This window comes from Pleurodeles waltl, chromosome 6 (assembly GCF_031143425.1).
Source record: "Pleurodeles waltl isolate 20211129_DDA chromosome 6, aPleWal1.hap1.20221129, whole genome shotgun sequence".
Lineage (NCBI taxonomy): Eukaryota > Metazoa > Chordata > Amphibia > Caudata > Salamandridae > Pleurodeles > Pleurodeles waltl.
The window spans coordinates 374304929-374325951 of NC_090445.1; the positions used below are offsets into that span (position 1 = coordinate 374304929).

The 21023-nt window shown below is 45.1% G+C and overlaps 1 protein-coding gene across 1 annotated transcript in view; it reads left to right on the forward strand.

Moving 5' to 3' along the window:
• Positions 1–21023, forward strand: part of ADCY4 (adenylate cyclase 4) — a 178555-nt gene that overhangs the window by 88699 nt on the left and 68833 nt on the right. The window contains exons 2-4 of the mRNA XM_069238292.1: positions 13671–14154; positions 15174–15371; positions 17751–17912. Coding sequence (XP_069094393.1) covers positions 13972–14154; positions 15174–15371; positions 17751–17912 — 543 coding nt within the window. The 5' untranslated portion in view covers positions 13671–13971. The remainder of the gene's footprint in view (positions 1–13670; positions 14155–15173; positions 15372–17750; positions 17913–21023) is intronic.

Here is a 21023-nt window from a genome sequence, read left to right on the forward strand (position 1 = left end):
GGTTTTGTTTCTTTGGGATAACACGGCCCCAATCGCTATATCAGAGGCATCCGCTTCGACGATAAAAGGGGCATCCGGCTGTGGATGTTGAAGTATAGGTGCGGAGCAGAAGGCCTGTTTTAAAAAGCAAAAGGCCTCCTCTGCTTCCTCTGACCAAACAAAAGACACCCCCTTTCTTAGTAACCTTGTTATAGGTGACACAATGTGAGAAAAATGAAAGATGAATCTTCTATAGTAATTGGAAAACCCAAGGAAGCATTGCACGTCTCTCACACTAGTGGGTACTGGCCACTCCTGAACAGCCTGTATTTTTCTTGTCGACATGCAAAACCCTTCAGGGCTTAAATCCACCCCCAAGAACTCAACCTTCCGGACATGGAACTCGCATTTGCTCAGTTTGCAAAAAAGACTATGCTGTCGCAATGCTTGGAGTACTAAGGAAACATGGTCAAAGTGGCGCTCCAGGGATGTGGAATACACCAGAATGTCATCTATATAAACGATCACAAAACGGTCTACGTATTCCTTGAGAACATCGTTCAGAAAATACTGGAATGCCGCCGGGGCGTTACACAACCCGAACGGCATTACCAAGTACTCAAACAGACCATAACGGGTTTTGAACGCCGTTTTCCACTCGTCCCCTTCGCGGATTCTGACCAGATGGTAAGCTCCCTTCAGGTCCAACCTTGTATAGATTACAGCCTCTTTCACCTGTTCCAATAACACTGGAATGAGAGGAAGAGGGTATCTATTCCTCACTGTATTCTTGTTCAGCATTCGATAATCGATGCAGGTTCTCAACTCTTTATTAGCTTTAGCTATGAAAAAGAGTGGAGAGGCTGCCGGAGAACAAGATGGTCTAATGAACCCGATCTCCAGGAAGTGATCCAAGTATTTTCTCAAATGCTTGGTTTCTGGGTCTGATAGAGCATATACCCTACAGGAAGGAAGGAGAGCTCCAGGAATCAGATCTATCTTGCAATCATATACACGATGGGGTGGCAATGTCTCAGCCTGACCTTCGTCGAACACATCCTTGAACTCGGCATAAACAGAGGGCAATATCACTGTTTTCTCCATCACTGTGGCCAACTGTAACCCTTGAGCCAATGCTAACATGGGGGAATCGTCATACAAGAAGCAGATATTCTCACACCTCGAGGACTGAAAACTAACCGTCTTGGTTTGCCAATCTATAACAGGATTGTGTTTTCTTAACCAGGGCATTCCTAAAATAATTTCATACTGAGGAGCCTCTATTATATCCAGTCTGATTCTTTCTTTATGTTCCGGAGATACCCCATTGAAGATCAACCCAACGTCCTCAGTATGTTCTGTAAGGGGCCCAGATTTCAGCGGTGTACCATCAACCGCCAACACTATTTCGGGGTCCTTTCTCGGAATGCTAGGAAGTCCCAATCTCCTAACCACCCCTGCATCTATGAAATTTCCCGTGGCTCCGGAGTCTATCATCGCCCATACTGGAAACTTTTGTTCTTTGGACACCAGCTCCACTGCTAACAAAAGGTGGGACGCCTTTTCCTCCTGTGGAAAAAGGGCTAAGGAAGTTAACCGTAACACCGGTTGGGGTTCTATAACAGGCAAATCCTCTTTCTCCGATGTTTTTCCTGCCGTAACCGCTGCCTTTTGAGTGGGGGAGTAGGAGAATCTCTTACGTGGTTTTTGGGGACACTCTCTTACATAATGACCCTTCCTGCCGCAATACATGCACAACCCCTGTACCCTCCTACTCTCCTTCTCGGACTTCGACAAGGGTGCCCTAACGGCTCCCACGTCCATAGGCTCCCCACCTATATCATTGGGAGTAGAAACAGATCGCACCTCCCTTTCTGGAATGCCTGGTCGCCTATCCCCCGCTCTACGCTCTACCCTTCTTTCTGCTAATCTGTGGTTCAGTCTCAGGGTAAGATTCATAAGATCTGTACAAGTGGAAGGCTGCGGATCTATTTGAGCGAGTATATCCTTCATGTCGTCTCGTAAGCCTTGATAATAGAGAGACATTCTCTTCTCCTCTGGCCACCCTGATTCCGCCACCAATCTATTGAAGGTCGTGAGATAAGAGACCAGATCAGACCTCCCCTGTCTCAACTCCAGTAATTCCCTATCAGCACTAAAAGTGGTTGTTCTATGATCAAACACCCTCTCGAAGGCCGTCCGAAAGGCATTCCAGTCCGATAACAAGGGGTCATCGTTCCTGACTAATGGTACGTCCCAATTGGCTGCGTCTCCCGAGAGATAAGAAATAGCGAACATTACCCTGGAAAGGTTAGAGGGAAAAGACGCGGGTCTACAAGAGAATTGTAGAGACAACTGAGTTAGAAAGGCCTGAACTTTCCTGGGGTCCCCTGAATACCGTTCCGGGCTGGCCAAAAGGATAGGAGGGGAGACATTCACGGTTACCTGTGGTGTGGATGCTGAGGCATCGAAGGGATTCCTAGTAAGCCTTTCTACCCTTTCCTTTAACGCCGCTGCCTCCACCCTAGAATTAGCCAACTCTTGTTGCACTACTACTAACGCCTGTAATACATCATCCATAGATGCCATCTTTGCATCACACCGAGCGGGAGGAGCGTTATTCGTGGGTGCGTTATTCTGTCACGCTGTAGATGCTCCTCAGACTCGGTGCGATGCAAATAAAGGTCCACCTCCTGACACCACCAAGTCACCTATATAAACCACGGTGCATTGGAGTAATCGGGTGAGGGAAGGAAGGGGAAGGAACAGCAGGGACGGGATATCTGTAAAGAGAGGAATACACAGTGTTAATATCACATTGCCTGTCTACTCTCGCAATGTCTCGCTAAAGTACCAACGACCGTACCTGCCCATAACTCATGAGGGCAGAACTAGTCCAACGCCTGTCTGTGCTCCATCTGAATCATAGATGGACGCCACAAGCCAACAACTAACACCGATGATCTCTTATGGGTTGCTCAACACCCACTCTTATACAAGATAGTCACGAAATAATGAGGAAACAAAAAAACGAAGAGAAAGGGAATAAAATTAATGACGATAAGAACCTATCTCGTAGTCCTTTCTATGACTCAGTTAATACACTGAGCCCCATGTCATAGTCACGCAATTTGTAGGAATAACCCTGTGTTACTTCATTACGTATTGAAAAGAAAAAATCGTCCCGGCAGTTCAATTCCCGCAAAAATAAACATTAACCTTCTGTCGTAGCCATATATATAATGTTCTCTGGCTCTAAAGATAATCGTTCGTGCTTTATTGGTAACTCAAATAAAGGACCGCCGTGCTTCAGAAGTTACCAGTGTCCTTGTCGAACTGTAATAATGGGAAAAAGAAAGGCGAGGGATTCCGGCACCAAATCGTCTCACCGCTTACCACCTCTCCTTCGTGTCAGGTTCCCCAGGGAAATAACTCGAAACTCCCGCTGATATCGGGAAGGTCCCAGGCTCCGAGGAAAACCGGATGAGGAATTATACCTCATAAGCAAACAACTCAACCTCGGAAAAGCCGTCAACAAGAGCCCTCGTTGTCCATCCGACGGGGTTCTAGGAAACGAATAACGCACGATACTTCCTGTATGTGCTTGATTTTAAGCGACCTCTTCCCCTCTAGGCGTCATGGGATATGTAGTCCAAAAGGACTACATTATCCCGATCGGCAAGGTAGGCGCCGCGGCTAACACCTGACAAGGTCAGGCAAAGTTTTGGAAATAGTGGATAATAGCCTGCACTAACACAGTGACGTATAACTTTGATAAGCACAATAATAAAGTAGTGAAGAAACAACAGTCTAAGTTATATACTTTATTATGCATTTTATATTACATGTAACCCAGTATTTTATTATTCTAATTGATACAATGCATATTTGCACCCTATTAACTGTCATATGGTAAATCGATTAGACTTAAAGTAATGATTAATCATGATGGTGTATGGAGATCGGCAGATCTAATTGGTATCAGGCAGATTATATTAAATTATTTTCACAACTTTATGGAGTAAAACTGTACAGTAACATATAGTTATTAGATCAATAATGTATGTGCAAGGCTGCTTTAAATCAGAATAAAGTATTGGTACTTATTCAGACCTTTGGGATAGGAACTGTGCTTTAAAACAAAATAATTGATGAGATGTACTATGAATGAAAATTTGAAAACTTTTCACGAAATGTGATTTTTATGAAGGAAGGGGTACGGTTAATAAGGAGAAAGCCTGTATTGTTGGTTACTAGGTAAAGGGTAAAGATTACCAACGAGACGGCTAAAGTAGGTCGATTCATGATAAGGAGAACTTTATGGAGAAAGTAAGTGCCTTAATGTTGGGGAGGCGCTTGGATGAATTACGTTATTTTTCAATGTAAGTGTGTATTATTGTTACTTTTACTTTGATGTGAGGGAATTTGTAATGTCTGTGCACCTTGTTTTGGCTCAAATCAAACAATAAAAATAAACTGAAAGTGTGAAGTTTTGTGGCCACCTCTCCTTTAGCCAGACACCCAGTGCCTGCGGCGTGCTGGACAATTCACAGTTGCTTATATTGGAAATCTAAGATTGAGTGATCAGCGTCGTTGACAGCGACTTTAGTTGGATTGAAACAACTAGTCTATTTTAAAAAAACATTTTGAACACTAATTTCTTTGGCCAGATTGGCAAATTTGCAGAATATTTTGAGAATAAAGTATACTTCTATCTAAGGATGTTTGATCCCATATGCGTTTTTGCAGATTGGTGATGTTCATGAGTCCCAATATTTGAGTTATCCATTCTTATTCTCGTCGGATGTGGCAAGCCAAATTGACTAGTACAACTGTTGAATGGACCTACACCACACTTGGAATGAATGTAGTGCTTGGTTTTGCTAGAAAACCTGAATTTTCTGAAAACCTGTCCATTTGTGAATGAACAAATCAGAATAAGATTGATTGGTTAGGTTGGGAACATGTTCATGAGCCAAAAAATGTTTTCACCTTCAGTTCAAATTGGTTCAACTGAAGACATTTGTTGTCCCATCTCCCACTTTCTCAAACCAGTTCTCCCAGTTCCCGAATCTCACTGTGAAAAGGTTCCATTGGTGAACCTAGGCCACATATTCCAACTGTGTAGGGAGGCAGAGAAAGTGTACACAATTGACACCTTTCCCTTTTCTCCACAAATAAAGTCAAAATGAAGATGCGAGAATCATGCGTCGGCTTGACCAGCAGAGAAGAGCTGAAAAGTTCTTCCAGGGTGTTTGCTGCACAGTTCATGAACTGGCTGTCACTGTCCAATTACCTGTTACGTCCATAGTTTTTAGCTGGAGATCCTCTGTGGGTGGACACAGGTTGCATAAACTAGTTTGTGGGTGTATACATGCACACACATATATGTAAATAACGTAACAGCCCTGGCAGTGCGGTGGGGGAAGGCAAGCTTCAGGGGGCCCCCTCAGCACGGAGCACAGGCCCTTGTCCTGAGAGCTCCTGACTGGGTCGTGAGTGGGAATGGGGTAAGACTCCATGAAGGGGGGCCCCCTCCGTTTTTGTTATGCCACTGATATATTTCTGTATGAATATATATGTACCACCAAGTCCCTCTCAAGGAAGGGGCAGCGCCTCACAGCTCAGTGAATCATATATTTTTTCACTAGTCTCATAGAAAGTTCTTTGTATCCTACAATTGACCAAATAGAGTGTAATTACCATTTCTGAGTGTGGAGGGGCCCAACAATGGTACAAATAGCAAATTACACTCTTTGCATCTGCACCCGCCGTGTATGCCTTGCTACTGACTTCTAAGCAGAGTAGTGATAAACCAAGGTATTTAACATAATTAGAAATTGCAAGCCTAAAAGCCGAGATCCAGGATTATTTTTAAAGAGGCTTTCCAAACTTTGAAGAATTTACTTCCTTCAAAGGGGTTAACAGGGATCTGCTTCATTTTGTCTTGTGGCATGTAGAAATAACTGACTGTGCAGCTCCTTCAATACACAGAGCCTTTCCTTCAGAACTTGTGAACATTTTGAACATCAATATCCTGGTTTGTTTAAAACCTGTATTTCTGTTTTCAATTTATCAAGGGCTTACCTGGTTTTATTTTCACTTTCACTCACTGTTCATGTTTTAAAACCTCCTCAGGGTTTCCTTTTAGCTCTGGAAACACTTCTTCCTTTACTTATATCGGGTCAAGAAACTGATGTTAAATTAAAATAAATCAGGCAAGGATTGCATGTAGCCATCACATGAATTAATTACTTTTTCTGAAGTTCTGAAAGCTGCAGTTTATGATGCCAGATAATGGCACTGGTCCAGGAAGATTCAGGAGTCGCCCACAGCTTGCTATTGGAGAATTAGCAGTGATTGATGGTTTTGTTACAAGGAGTTAAACACATTGGCGTTGAGTGAGCTTTCACTCAAGTTTCTTGACCGGTGGATAGGCTTAACATGGCAAAATGTTAGCACCGTAGTAATAAACCTGGTGATGTTCATTTATTAATTAATCCACTTGCTCCAAATTATCGGGCCACATTTATTTTCACTGGCATGAGATTTGTGTGTGTGTGTGTATGTATATATATATATATATGTATATATATATATATATATATATATATGTATATATATATATATATAATGTATTTTTTGAAGGTTCCAAAGTTCCAGGCAAATAGAGGTATCTCGATCTGTTGGTAGTTAGAGGTCCTAGGATATTTTAAGATTTTAGAGACTCGCACATGTGAATTAGTGGAACTATTTGCTCTCTTGAGGATAATTGATCTCTTATCAAATAATTGTCCTGATTTTATAATGACTGAAGTGATTTTCAAAAGTTTTTGTACTATTTATTTCTTCTCTGTTTTATTTGCATGCAATGGAATGTTGATTTACTTTGATGGTTGTTGTCTACAAAATAAAGTATTTATACTATTACTACTACTAATATATATATATATGACCCGTGCCACTAAGTAGAGTTAGGACCTAGTTTCTATACAAAAAGCGTTTTTTGTTTCGATATATATAAATCTCATGCACATGATATATATACGAGTCCACACAGTCCTATATATTGTGAGGAATCACTCAGTCACTCCTGGAAGTTGCAACTTTTAATTCAATAGAAATGGGAGCAGCCATTTCTATTGAATTACAACTTGCAAATTTCCAGGGGTGTCCAAGTGATTCCATATGATGTATAGGAGTGTGTGGACTCATGTTGTGGGCGACCGAAGCCTGACTCGGACCGCTGCCTAGGGACTTTCTGGTGATCATTGGTGTTTTCATATATCAGACCTGCCAAAGAAATACTTAAGATACTACAGAAAAACAGGCATCTGATGGACAAGGACAAAATGTATCTGGTGAAAAGGACATCAAATCACTACTATGACCAAAAACAGCTGTTGTCTTTAGGAAATGCAATTCACTGCAAGATGGTTTAGTGCACAATCCCTGCAGAAAACCACCATACAGTAACAAAAGCATTAATGGAAACACATTAGCTCTCGTCTCAATAATTGATAGTGTGCTGACCACCTACAAGGTAAATTATGGACAAAGAAGGTCTCCACAATTACTGGCATCTCCTTCAACATCCCTACAGAGGGAGAAGATTGAACAACAACAGCCATACAACATTGGAATAATTTCAGAATGTACAAAAGTAATGTGGTTCGTGGAAATAGAGAATTGAATATTCATAATTGACATGCAAAAACATGTCAATAGTGTATATATGAACAATGTTAGTCTCAGTATGGACTGGGGTGTAATTTTGGTCGAGACTGATCCATGAAAAAGCAACACAAACAGGTTTCTTCCAAACAAATAAAAAATAAAAATTGCACCTTAGAGACTATAACTACCACAATGTATTTGGGTGGATTCTACAGTTTCTGGTAATAGGGTATACATATCACACTATTTAAAGAATCAGTGAGAAATGACTCATATCTGTGAGGAATATCGTACCTATTGCAAGTTCAATTGACCTTTGGCCATGGCTTTCAATTGATTTCTTGGCTTTACAAGACTAGGGGTCTGATTTAGAGTTTGGCAGACGGATTACTCCTTCACAAACGTGATGGATATCCCATCCACTTAATAGTTGGCCAGCTTTGGTGAGGCAGAGCCATAGTAAGCCCATGCTACTGTTAATGACGCACCAAATTCTAAATAACTGTATGTGAGAAACTGGGAGTTTTTTTTTTTTTTTTTTTTTTACCTTCTAGCACACTTTGTTGTATAAGCTCTACATGATTTGCTTGTTTGAGCCAATATGTAGCCCTGTCCTAGGACACCTACCAATGCGCTGTCCTGTTCCATTCACAAATGAGCTTTGTATGTATATATAGTACGTCAAAAAGCAGCCTTGCTACACATGTCTGATGCACTGTGTCATCCTAAGACCTCATATGTACTGTCATGGTTATGATGCATAAAATTCAATACAAATTAAAAAAAAAAAAGAAAAAAAATCTGTGAACAATATCTTGGTGGTCGAAACGTGTCCAAACTTTTCACTGCCATTTCCTGCTGAAAGATAAAGGCTTTAGGCAATATGGAATGTAAAAAAAAATCTCATCACTATACCATTCCCTGATTATTAATACACCCAACACTTTTGGCTTGCTTAGGTCAGCCTGTGAGAAAGATGTAGCTGAGATTACGAATGAAGAGCGGCTAAAATGGCTCCTATTCAGGTGGCCATGTTACCATTTAGATTAATTCATCTACGGCACTGTCACAGGGTCTACATCACCCCCATTAAACTCTGGTGCTTTGGGAAAATTCAGTCCCCTAACTGTGTGTGGTGTGGTGGTGGTCCTGGAGACTTCCTTGATACAAATGATCATGTCCATTATTGCAACCCTTTTGGCAGGGTTTACCGACTATTATCGGAAAAGTGCTGGGCTATGGATTAGGACCAGATCCCAAAGTCACCCTTCTCTGTTTCACTTCTGAGATTGATGCTAACAGATGCAAAGTCACCCTCCTATGCATGGGTCTGTTAGTTGCCAAAGGGGATAATGCTAGTGAGCGGAGTAATGATCACCCCTGCAACACTCAGTAAGTGGGCCAAGGGGTTAGATAGTTTCATGGTACTGGACATACCGGTCTGTGAGGCTCTTGGATGCCTACAAAAGCAAACTAAAATCTGGGGACACCAGCAAGAGCACCAAGTAGAATTCTACACCAATGAGAAATAGTAGCACTCAAGACCTGTTCGCTGTCTAAGACATATTATAAGAAGAGGTGTAGGAAGACGCACATTTGCTGAACACTACGAGATAGTTTCTTTGTCTGACTGTCAACTTGCTGTCTGAAATATTTATTGCTTTATGAGATGTTTGTCGTAGTGCAACTTAGGATTTAAAGGAAGACTGTGTTTGCTTGCTCTATGATAGCCATAAAAATCCTATAAACGTGTTTAATAATAGAAAGACTTGGACCACATCCAGAGTGCTGTCTGCCTTTGTAAATAGGTTGTTTCACGAAGATAATTGATCCTCCTTTCACACGAGACAGCAGCAGGTCATGTTTGCTTCGTAGACAAGATCCCACAAATGTAACCGGAAAAGCTGAACCACATCTTGACGTCCGCAGTCAAATCCAACGGAGCAGCTTGAATCTTGGCGTTCAGTGCTGGCAACAACCCAGCTAGAAGCGCAGTGAGAGGAGGACTATGGCCAGTACGTCACCCACACTGGTGCCGGCACAGATTAGTTACCATGACCGGTGAAAGGCTCTGGCAAGGAGCAATCACGGACTAGAGAGGTGCAGCAGGCCAACACCCACCTTCTCTAGAACCCACGGAGACGTCCTAGACAGCATAAAATGTTTTCAGGTGTTGCAGCCCAGATGGGGGCTTCTTAAAAAGTGGAATCTAACCCAAATGTTTAGGATTTTAAAAATCACTAGAGAAGACAGACTGAATTAAATTCTTGGGTATGAAAGTCATCAAATTAGAAACACAGACCTCTGCCGCTATGCAGAACTAGGTTCCCATGAGGCTTGCCATAAAGTTCTACTTCTCTGGGGAAAAAAGTTGATAACGTTTAAATAAAAAAGCATAAATTCAGCTTATTATTTGATAGTTTACTACAGATGGAATGATCCTGATCCTTGAGGCACCCCCCAGACCATAAAGTGTGTACACCTGACACTCGTTCTCCCTCCCGCCTCAGGCACCTGCGTTCACCAGCAGGTCCTTGTCAGTCAGCTCTAATCAGCCAGATATTGTCTCAATGACTTCCTCATCTGGGGTGTTTAAGGGGTCTCCTCAGCGAGGCTTGTTCCAGCCACTCCCGGAGGCAGGTGCACAACTACCATTTGGGTGAGAGAGCTGTGGATGCCCACCCCCTCACCTCAGTCTGGTTCACTGGCTTGGGCTGGCTGGGCTGAGGCTGCTCGCTCGACCTTCAGCTACATCTAAAGTATTCTCTATAATGATAGTTAGAGCCCTGATAAAGCAACTTGGCGTTTTTATTACTTTCCAAAATCACTGCTGCCTCCCTGTCCCTTATTATATAACATTGTTTCAATGCCATAACGAAAAGAAAAGACCTGCCCTATTTAATAAAGATAGGTGCAAGTTGGCAGGGTCTATAGTGCCATTATCACATCCCATATCCATCAACAATTAAATAACAGGGGTACCTAGCAACACTTTCACTTCAGCATGTGAACCACAATAAATACCCATCATACGGCGGTTAAAAAACTGTGCTACGCCAGAAGAGATGTGCTTTCCAAAGGAAAAGTCCATACAACTAGACCAGCATATTAAATTATAGCATACATCATATAGGTTTGTTATTTCTTGGTGCTGTGAAGGCAGTGATAGTGCACAACACTATTAGAAGTAAAATGCACAAAAAGTTACAGTAATGCAGAAATTGGAGAAGGGCCAAGGCTGATTTGCATATGGCTGGTTCCTGTCAGATAGTTTGACACATTGTTGACAAAACACGATGGACTGGAAATGCAGCCTCAAGCAGTTACCTGTGGTAGAGATGAATTCTTGCTTTCCACCCATTGCTTTTTTGCTTTCTCCAGTGCCACACACTAAGAGCCCATACCTGGGTTGTCTCCTCGCTACTTTATAGGACTCAATCACTGACTGACCAGGCCAAAAGGTCCAACACTGGTATATGGTTGCTTGTGGACTTGTTCAGGGGGGCCTGGCAGTCCCAGCTAGGCTATTCCTATGGCTATTCCTATTGGAGCAGGGCCAAGGCTGATTTGCTTGTTTCTGTCTGGGTTCGTATGGTGGGAACAATAATCATGCACTGGAGTGTGGTCCTGAATAATTGCTACTGGTTGAGATTAATTCAAACATTCCATACACGTTTCTGCTTTTTGCACAATCTGCTAAATCCCTATGCAGAGCCTAACATTATATATTTGTTAAATGACAAAGATTCCATGGATTATGCTGGAGTCTGTACCCTGACCTTCTGGGTGCATGTGGGACTATCATGACATTCTTGCCTTTTACTTGCTCTGGCCACTGTTCCACTCCTAGTGCATAGTGTGAAATGAGTGCTGATTGTAGAGTCTTTACCATCTGCTATGGGATGGGCGTCTTAGCTCCTACTTTATTGTAATTGTAATTGTATTTATATAGCACTTATTACCCCTGATGAGGCATTGAGCTGCTTTTCAGCGAGTAGCACGCTACTTCAGAACCCAGGAGGAATTAGTGGTGGTTTAGTGTGCTGTGTCTGAACCTTGTAACATTCACACCCTGACTGTATTTTTCCACTATGGCTATTTACCATCTGACAATTTTCCTTCGATTTAATGTGATAGGTTTTGCCACCACCCCGCCCAGCTAGCTGATGATCTCCTTGGGCACAAAATAAACATATGTAGGTGGCTGGATGATTTGCAGATCTGCACCAAGGGAAAGCAGAGGAGTTCTGGGAAATGAGGTGTCAGCAGCAGTCTGCTGATGCGATACTCTGAGCTGGCATCTACCCTTACTATCCTCTTCTGCATATATTGCTGGGGACCTTGGAGCCTATCTTCAAACACTGAATATAATGCAGGGATGATCCGCATAATGTAACACTGTCCCTCACACCAGCCTTCACTCACTGTTGGTGTCTGGAGGCCCCAAGGCTCTTCTTTTTGCTGCCCATGCTGTTCCTGTCCTGTCTGTGAGGTAAGCGTGTATTGTTATTGACAATGATGTAGTGTTTTGTGTGAGAAAAAAAACATGCATGAATGGTACTTTGGTGAGTTTTTTTAAAGGTGTAATGCTGCGATTGCCATTGAAGTAACACTTCATGTTTGGAAGATGGAGTGGGATAATGTACCACATAATGTGGTTGTACTACCACCTTTGATTTTAGACTCAACGTCTAGCAGGAGATACGGTGACCATCTGGCGACATGCATTCACTATAGCTGGGTTGTCCAAAAATCTGCTTTTGTGGGATATCTGTTCATATGGAAGTATCACTTGCAGCTCACCTGAGAGAAACCTTCTCCTGTGATCTTTGTTGCATGCCCTTTAGGCCAATATGGTGGAGGTCTGAGGGCGAATTTGGGGAAGACAGCAAAATGAGTTTGCAGTGGAGAAGAGGAATGGAGAAAACAAAAGTAAGAGGAGCAATGAGTACAAGGGACTGTGGCAGAGGAAGGAAAAGTGATGAGGTTGGTAAGAATGTAGATAGTGATGAGATGAGAAGAGGGAGGAGGATCTAAAGACGGAAGAGTGAATAGGTCAATAGGGAGTGGAGATTGAAAAAGGGAGAGGAAGTGCTAAGTGGCTGCAGCATAACAAGCAGAGGAGGATCTCCTACTACTAATGTTCATATATGTGATGCATGCTTGGATGTTGGTTCTGTGCTGTTATGGACTTCGAATTATTAAAGTACCAAATTGGACCTGACATTATATAACCTTTGACCATGTTGATCGTTTGACCCACCTTGATCCTCCACCATCTCCTTTTTATTGGTCAGTACAGGACTTTTAGAGCTATGTTTAGTTTCTGATCCATCAACTGCCCGGATGAACCCAAAAGCAGCAATACCAAAGACACTGCCAAGGTTAGCAAACGCCATGGCAGCTGATAGCACTGGATAATTCTATTTTTTGTGCGGTAGATGCATCATGGTTAATCATACTTTATGCTCAGTTTCTGTGCTTCATCAAGTGATATTAGTAACAAAATCTTACCAAATATGAGTTGTTTTCAGGAGGCTGGTACTTGCCAAGCATATTAAAAACAAGAATAGAAAATGGTAGCTGGAATTCAGGGTTACCGTGTAGTGCCACTGAATATAGCTTCAACAATCCGTGTGTTATAGTGCTGCTCAGATTATTTGCAAAGAAAGCCTGAGCAGGTTCTGAAAATGGCTATGCCGCCATTGAGCAAAGTATTAGTCCCTCCCGCCCTCCCCCCCCACGCCCCGGCCCCCATCCCCGAACTCAGATTCAAGTTGTGCCCCTGCCCTGAGGTGATCTCTACAGGCACTGAAGGGGAGGAATGAGCTGGGCTTGATGTTATGGGACACCTGGTGGCCAGTCAGGATATGGCACTGGCTGATTTGTTGGAGGGAGTAGAGGATGAAGCTACAGCGAACTATGGGGCCAGCCAGAGATAAAGAAATGTTAACTTAATTTTATTTTTTTCAAAAACATGGATGACTCATTCTTTTTTTCTATATCCAATTTAGGTTTTTTCCCAGCACCGTTGTGACTCCTGAGAGTGGAAATCCAAACCTGTGCCCTGCGACAAATGTAAGAGAATCAGAAGATGCCCCGTGCTCCAAGGCCACCTTCCTATGGCACCTGCCACGTGGATGGACATTTAGGATGGGCTTTTGTTCTTCACAACACTGGATTTGCTTAGGCCCCATCACGCTCAGGGGACCAATTTGGCAGTGACACTGCTGGTGTACAGACAAGACCATTCCCTTGGAAATTCAACCTTCACGATAACTGGTTCCCACTGCAAGAAGGTTAAAGCAGATCCAGATGCCGGGGGCCAAGAGGAGCCTTTTCTGCAAGAGGAAGGCTGTGGACGAGAGTGAGAAGGAAGACCTATTCTACGAGACCTACTACTGCCTGAGCCAGCAGTACCCACTCATTCTGCTACTGCTGGTCATCTTGCTGGCAATATGCATCGCACTCATCGTGGTCTCCTTCGCCACTGGCCGGGTAAAGCACTTGGAAAGGCTGGGTAGATTTCAGGTTGGCTCACTGGGAGGGGCGACGGATGGGCTGGAGGGCGAACTGGAAATTGATCACCCAAAAGAAGTTAGAATCACTGCTCCTTACCACAGCGTAAATCTAAGCCTTACTTTAGATGAACTGGGGTCTACATTCTTGTTCCCCGGAGGCTGACATTCCTACAAATCATGCCCGTAATCTGTATATATTGGCAGCTTCCTGCACGTCAGAGCACATGTATAATAAGTAGTTGGGGGGGGGGGACAGTTACCGTGCCCCAGCAGCAAAGAATTTACCAAAGAGGTTGCCAATTTGACAAGATCAGACACCAAACCCCTTCACATCCTTGCCTACCCCCCACAGAGAGAACAAAGAGCGAATGCGCATGGAGACTAAGCCCCATACTTCATACAGGGCTCCAAGAATGACGTCAGTCGATGGGCCATTCCTATAAGAGGGGATTGGAGACTGGGTGAAAAGGCACTTCTTCATTGTAGGGAGGTAATCCGTCCCACAGGTTCTAAATTATAGATGAGACGACATGAATGTTTAAAACACAAAAATACTGCAATCATCTCGACATGCCCATAATTTCTTTGTAACAGAGTATAACGAAGGTTAACAGTTTGGAAATTCTTGAACAAACTTGAGCTCATTTAGTCAATTAATAAAAATTAATTTACTATTCCTCAATTAGTCAATTGGTAAATATCAATTTAATGCTCCTGGTTTATTTCTGGCTGATCTCTTCATATTGGAATCGGCTAACTCTATCTTAATACGCAGATTTTATGTTGATGTCGAGGTTGCTGCCCCAGAATTTTTGTGTCAAGAGTTGTGTTGCAAATACCGTTGGGTCGAAGCAATGACTGTATGCCAACCCCACTGACTGGTATATAAAGCCCAGGCTGCGTCAGGAGGAGGGAAGTGCCTGGCATTGCGCTTAATTGAGTCTGCCAATCACAGATCGCTTGTATACTAAAGTGTGTGGTTTTGTTTATTAAAAGGCGTTTGTCGACAACCTGGGCTTCCTCATCACCATCTTCTGCGCTCTCGGAGTCTTCCTCACCATCTTCGTGTTGGTCTGCATCGAGTCCATCTTCCAGAAATGCATGAAGTTCTTCTCTCTGGTGATTTGGGCCAGCCTCCTCGCCATGGGCTACGTGTTTGTCTTCACCAGCGGCCTAGTCACTGCCTGGGACCAGGTAAGGGGTGCGTGAAGTCAAAGTTTGACAGAGTCGCTGCCAGGGACCAGGTAAGGTGCATGTGGGGTCAAAGTTTAATAGAGTCACTGCCTGAGACCAGGTAAGGGGCGTCTGGGGGGCAGAGTTCGACAGTCACTGTCTAGGACCACGTAAGGCCAAAGTAGATTCAAAGGTCAGTGGAGTCACTGCCTGGAACCAGATTAGGGAAGAGTCGGAGGTTAAAGATCAGCTGCGTCATGGTGCATAGGGTTAAAGAAAACCGGGTCCTTGCCTAGCATAACGGAAGAGTGGAATCAAGGGCGGGGCAGGTCACTGTCTGGGACAGGCAGGTGAAGAGTACAGGTCAAAGGCCGACTAGGCACTGCCTCGGACCAGGTAGCGAAAATAGGGTTAAAGTAGGTCAGGTCCATGTCTATAAACCAAAGGGATACATGGGTTCAATAGACGGCCTGGTCACTGCGTGTTGTCAAGTAAACAATGAGAGCCATAAAAATTCGGCCAGGTCACTGATATGACCAGGTAATTGGAAGGGTGGGATTGAAAGGTTGGCTGGGTCAGTAACTGTGAGGAGTGGGTGAGTCAGTGGTTGGCCTACTTCTGGCCTACAAAGAGCAAACGAAAGATCGGGGGAGGGGGTTTAATGGTCGGCCTGGTCCTGGCCTCTAACTAGGTAAGTGTGTTGGGGTCAAAGGCCTGCCAGGTCGAAGGATGGGACTAAGTAAGAGAAACATTGGGTCAAATGGGGGTCTGGTCCTGACCTAGGACCAGATAATGGAAGAATGAGGTCAAAGGTGGGTCCGGTCATTGCCTGATACCTTGTAAGAGGAGAAGAAGGTTACAGGTAGCCCGGGTCACTGTTTAGGACCAGGTGAGAAGAGAGTGGGGTCAAAGGTCAGCCATGTTACTGCTTGGGTCAAAAGTTGTTCCCCACTGAGCTTGTTTCTCTGGGAATCGTAAAAGGAATGCCTTCCCTAGGTTATGGGGCTAGTCCGTCAGTAAAAGAAGTCTCACGCACTCCTTGCATAAAATAATAAAAATTCAGTTGTCACTCATTCCCTGCATTTTAGGCCTCATAGACGTAAACACATTTTCACTCATTCCCTACTCTTTTTGAGTTCAGACTTCACTGGAGTCTCACTCAATCACTAACTCACTAGGAATATGAGCTACAGTAATATGTCACTCATTCTCACTTCACTGGCCGCCTACACTTCATGTTCATTCTTAGCATTATTGGAATCATGAATTAACGACCTCTCATCACTGTCCTTCTGCAGTTCATTGGGGTCTCACTCAGTTCCTGTCACTGCCTTATCACACTTCAATGGAGTCTAACTCAATACCTGTCATTTACCCAATGTATTTCAGTGGTGCCTCATTCAGTTTTAGTCACTGACCTCATGCACTTCAGCAGAGACATCCCCAGTCCTTGTCACTGATGTCACGGATTTCAGTGTTTACATTTTTCACTGGCCTCACACACTCCAATGGAGTCTCACTCAATCTCTGTGACTGACCTCATGCTTCAATGGAGTCTCACTCAATCTCTGTGACTGACCTCACATTTCAATGGAGTCTCATTCTTGTCACTGACCTCATGCACTTCAGCGGAGATGTCCTCAGTCCCTGTCCCTGATGTCATGCATTCCAATGGAGTCTCCCTCTGTCACTGGCCTCACACACATCAATGGAGTCTCCCTCAGTCCCCAGCTTTGGCCTCACACTCTTCAGGACACTCTTTGGTCTCACACAGTCCCTAGCGCTGACTTCATGCCCTTCAGTGGCCTCTCACTCAGTAGAATCTCATGCTTGCCCCATCTCTGGCCTCGTGCACGTGAACAAAACTTTCTTTCCTGCATCCCTGCACTCATACGCCTCTGTAGAGTTCTACTCACGCTTGGGGGGGGGTCATTCCCAGCCACTGAGTGATGTCCCTGCCCCTTCCCGCACTTCTATCTAAGAAGCAGCTAGCGGTGCCCTCCAGATGAGGGTGAACTCTGCTGACTCCCTTCCACTGGCAGGCCATGAAAGAAGCAAAAAAAAAAAAAAGACCCTCGCCAACTCGAAGGCTCCCGAATTCCGCTGTAATGAGTGGCTGATGTGCCAAGCATGTTACTACTGACATTTTCCCAGGATTACCAGCTCTCATGGGCCACTGATCCGCTAATATATTGATGTCCATACTGTCCGACTCACCTCACAGTGATTCAATACACACCTTTTAAAACTGGCCCTGAAGGGGTTAAACCGTACACAGTCTTAGCCAGCAGGGCGGCGCTCCTCCAGAGAACCGCGGTTAGTGTGTTTAGGTGCAGACAGAGGCGTTATCAACACTTGCTTCCCGTCTCATCTCTTCCCCGTGTGGGGGCTTCCTTGCAGGTGTACTTCTTCCTTTTCATCACCTTCATCGTCTACACCATGCTGCCAGTGCGCATGCGGGACGCCATTGCTGCGGGGGCGCTCTCTTCCATCTCCCACATCATCATCCTCAGCATCTACCTCTCCACCACCGATATGCCAGAGGGGGACCTGGCACTGCAGGTGAGCACAGAGCCCCCGCACTGCAAGGGGACCATGCTTCTGCCCAGGGGATTGTGGGTACGGACACTGGGCCTTCAGGGACAGCCATTGGAGCCTGTGGGGGGCAGATGCTGGACCCGTGCGTGAGTGACTAGGTGCAAAGTGGGGCGTGTGTGAGTGTAATCCAGGGCATGTGGCAAGTAACTTTGGGAACTGTGTGGAGGTACGCCGCGGCCTGTGGGACAGCCACTAGGGCCTGTAGGGATAATTATGGGTCTCCTTTTGGGATAGAGTTTTGGCAAACTTTAGCAGGTGTGGACCGACACTGGAGTCTCTGGGGACGGTGAGAGAGGCCTAGGGAGTGTGGGAATAGATGGATACTTGAGCATTGTGCGAACAGATGCCAGGACTTATTGCGAGTGACAGCGGAGACTGTGGAAAGTCACCTTGTGGGCAAAAGTGAAGCCTGACAGGGGGACAGTCTCTAGTGTATGCGTGGACTGAATCCAGGACATGTGGAGATGCACACTGGGCCTGCAGGGATAATCACCGGGCCTCGGGTGGGAAGGGATTATCACAGGCCCTAGAACATGTGTGAAGAGATTCCGGGCCTCTGGCACAAAAAGGTTTTACCACAATATCAAAGCCTACCCTGCAGTGATATTTATTCCACAAGATCTATTCTCAACATGCTGTCAAGCTCTAAATATAGAATAAGGAACAGTAAATCTGACCTTCCCTAGGTATGCTTCACGAAGGTTTGTTGGCAGTCAGTCTATATGCATATTTTTTGTCTTGATTTGGACTAGCATTCGATGGAGACTGTAGGTGCAACGGGAGAATGGCCTATGATTCTGGGCTTTAGGATTACCACAAGGGTGGCCTTTTCTTTAATCTCGGATTTTGGTTTCAGGTGCTATTAACATGGGTCACTGATCTCAGGATGAATACCCTACTAGCACTACTTTATTCCAGATTAGTTATTTCACATCACTTTTTCACTGACCTTTCATAGGGACCCCATCCATCATCCATACATAGTCCTCATAGGCAGATCAGAGATGGAATGTGGTCCTAATGAAAGCCTCAGACCCTTTTGGGCTAGACTGAGGGGGCTCAACATGATTCCCTGATGTACAGGGTCGAATTATTCCCCTATTTCATTTATTAACCCTACTTTAATGCAGCCATTATAATGTCCATGATTGTGATCTAGAAAAATGATTCATTCTTTCCTGCCTTACAAAGCTCTCACAATTGTAGGGTAACCATGATGATAATGTCCCTATATTAAATCTTTTCACCTTTAGGTACTCCATCCCTAAGGAGGTTGAGCCTACTTGTGACCAAGGCCATTAACGAGTAAGAGGCAGGACCTATGATGAACATGCCACTCCCAGGTGGGGAGAGTTGAGCATCCTATAAGGAAGGCCACAAAGACCACATACTGACCAGGAGACTACCAAACTGAGGGTGCCTTCCTTCATCCCTCCTTATTTGCTTTTCCTCAGAGTACCCACTGAGGGTTGTATCCCCTACTCTCCTCTCTTGTGTTAATGTCGCTTGTGTTCATGACCTCAGTATTGTGACAACCAGGACAAAATTGGGACCTTAAAAAGGAAGCCTGCCTCTAGTGCATGTGTGGACACACTGGGCATGTGGGAGGAGCAGAGGGGACCACAGGTGTAGGGAATTAAAGCATGTGTCTGCAGATATCAGAACCCATGGAGCAAAAGTGGGGCTCTGAGAGCGTAGGTAGCCTCTTGTGTGTGTCCACACAACAAAACCTGTGCAACAAAAGAGGGGCCCTGGGTGTGGGGACAGTAGGTAGCCTCTCGTGCATGTGTCCACGCCCAACAGAGCCCGTGCAGCAAAAGTGGGGCCCGTGGAGAGTAGGTAGCATCTCGTGCATGTGTCCACGCACAACAGAACCCGTGCAACAAAAGTGGGACCCTGGGAGTGGGGAGAGTAGGTAGCCTTTCGTGCATGTATCTCCCTGCACTACAAAACCCGTGCACCAAAAGTGGGACCCTGGGAGTGGGGAGAGGAGGTAGCATCTCGTGCATGTGTCCACACACAACAGAGCCTGTGCAACAAAAGTGGGACCCTGGGAGTGGGGAGAGTAGGTAGGATCTCCTGCATGTGTCCACGCACAACAGAACCAGTGCAACAAAAGTGGGACCCTGGGAGTGGGGAGAGTAGGTAGCCTTTCGTGCATGTGTCCACGCACAACAAAACCCGTGCAACAAAAGTAGGACCCTGGGAGTGGGGAGAGTAGGTAGCATCTCGTGCATGTGTCCACGCACAACAGAACCCGTGCAACAAAAGTGGGACCCGGGGAGTGGGGAGAGTAGGTAGCCTTTCGTGCATGTGTCCACGCACAACAAAACCCGTGCAACAAAAGTGGGACCCTGGGAGTGGGGAGAGTAGGTAGCCTTTCGTGCGTGTGTCCACGCACAACAAAACCCGTGCAACAAAAGTAGGACCCTGGGAGTGGGGAGAGTAGGTAGCATCTCGTGCATGTGTCCACGCACAACAGAACCCGTGCAACAAAAGTGGGACCCTGGGAGTGGGGAGAGTAGGTAGGATCTCCTGCATGTATCCACGCACAACAGAGCCCGTGCAACTAAATAGGGGCCCGAGGAGGGAGGAGAGGGTTTGCCTTTCGTGCACAAAAGCGAGCCCTGAGAGTGGCGAGGGTAGGGAGCAAGTTGTGCACAAAAGTGGGGCCGTGGGAGTAGGTAAGCTAGGTAGCCTTTCTCGTGAGTGTGTTGAGAGACACCAGAGTCTATGAATGAATGTTGGGGTTGTGGGTAAGGGGGGCTAGGGAGTAGGTGGGGTAGGACTGGCATGACGGACACATTTGGAAACAGGCCTGAAAACAGGCAGGCGTGGAATGGCTTTTTACGGCTTCTTTAGAAAAGCAAGTGTTGGCCTCTGTGAGATCTGAAGTCAGCCGCGAAGCTCGGAAAGCATTGCCCGCCAAAGTAGCCCCGAGCTCCTCTGCCTTAGGCGGGCCTCAGAAGTGCGGCTCGCTCTCCGCTTTGCCGCAGACTAATAGCAAAGCTCGTCGGCAGGTGATGGAGAGGCGCAATTTAAAACAGGCAACACGACGGAACACGGTAATAAAAC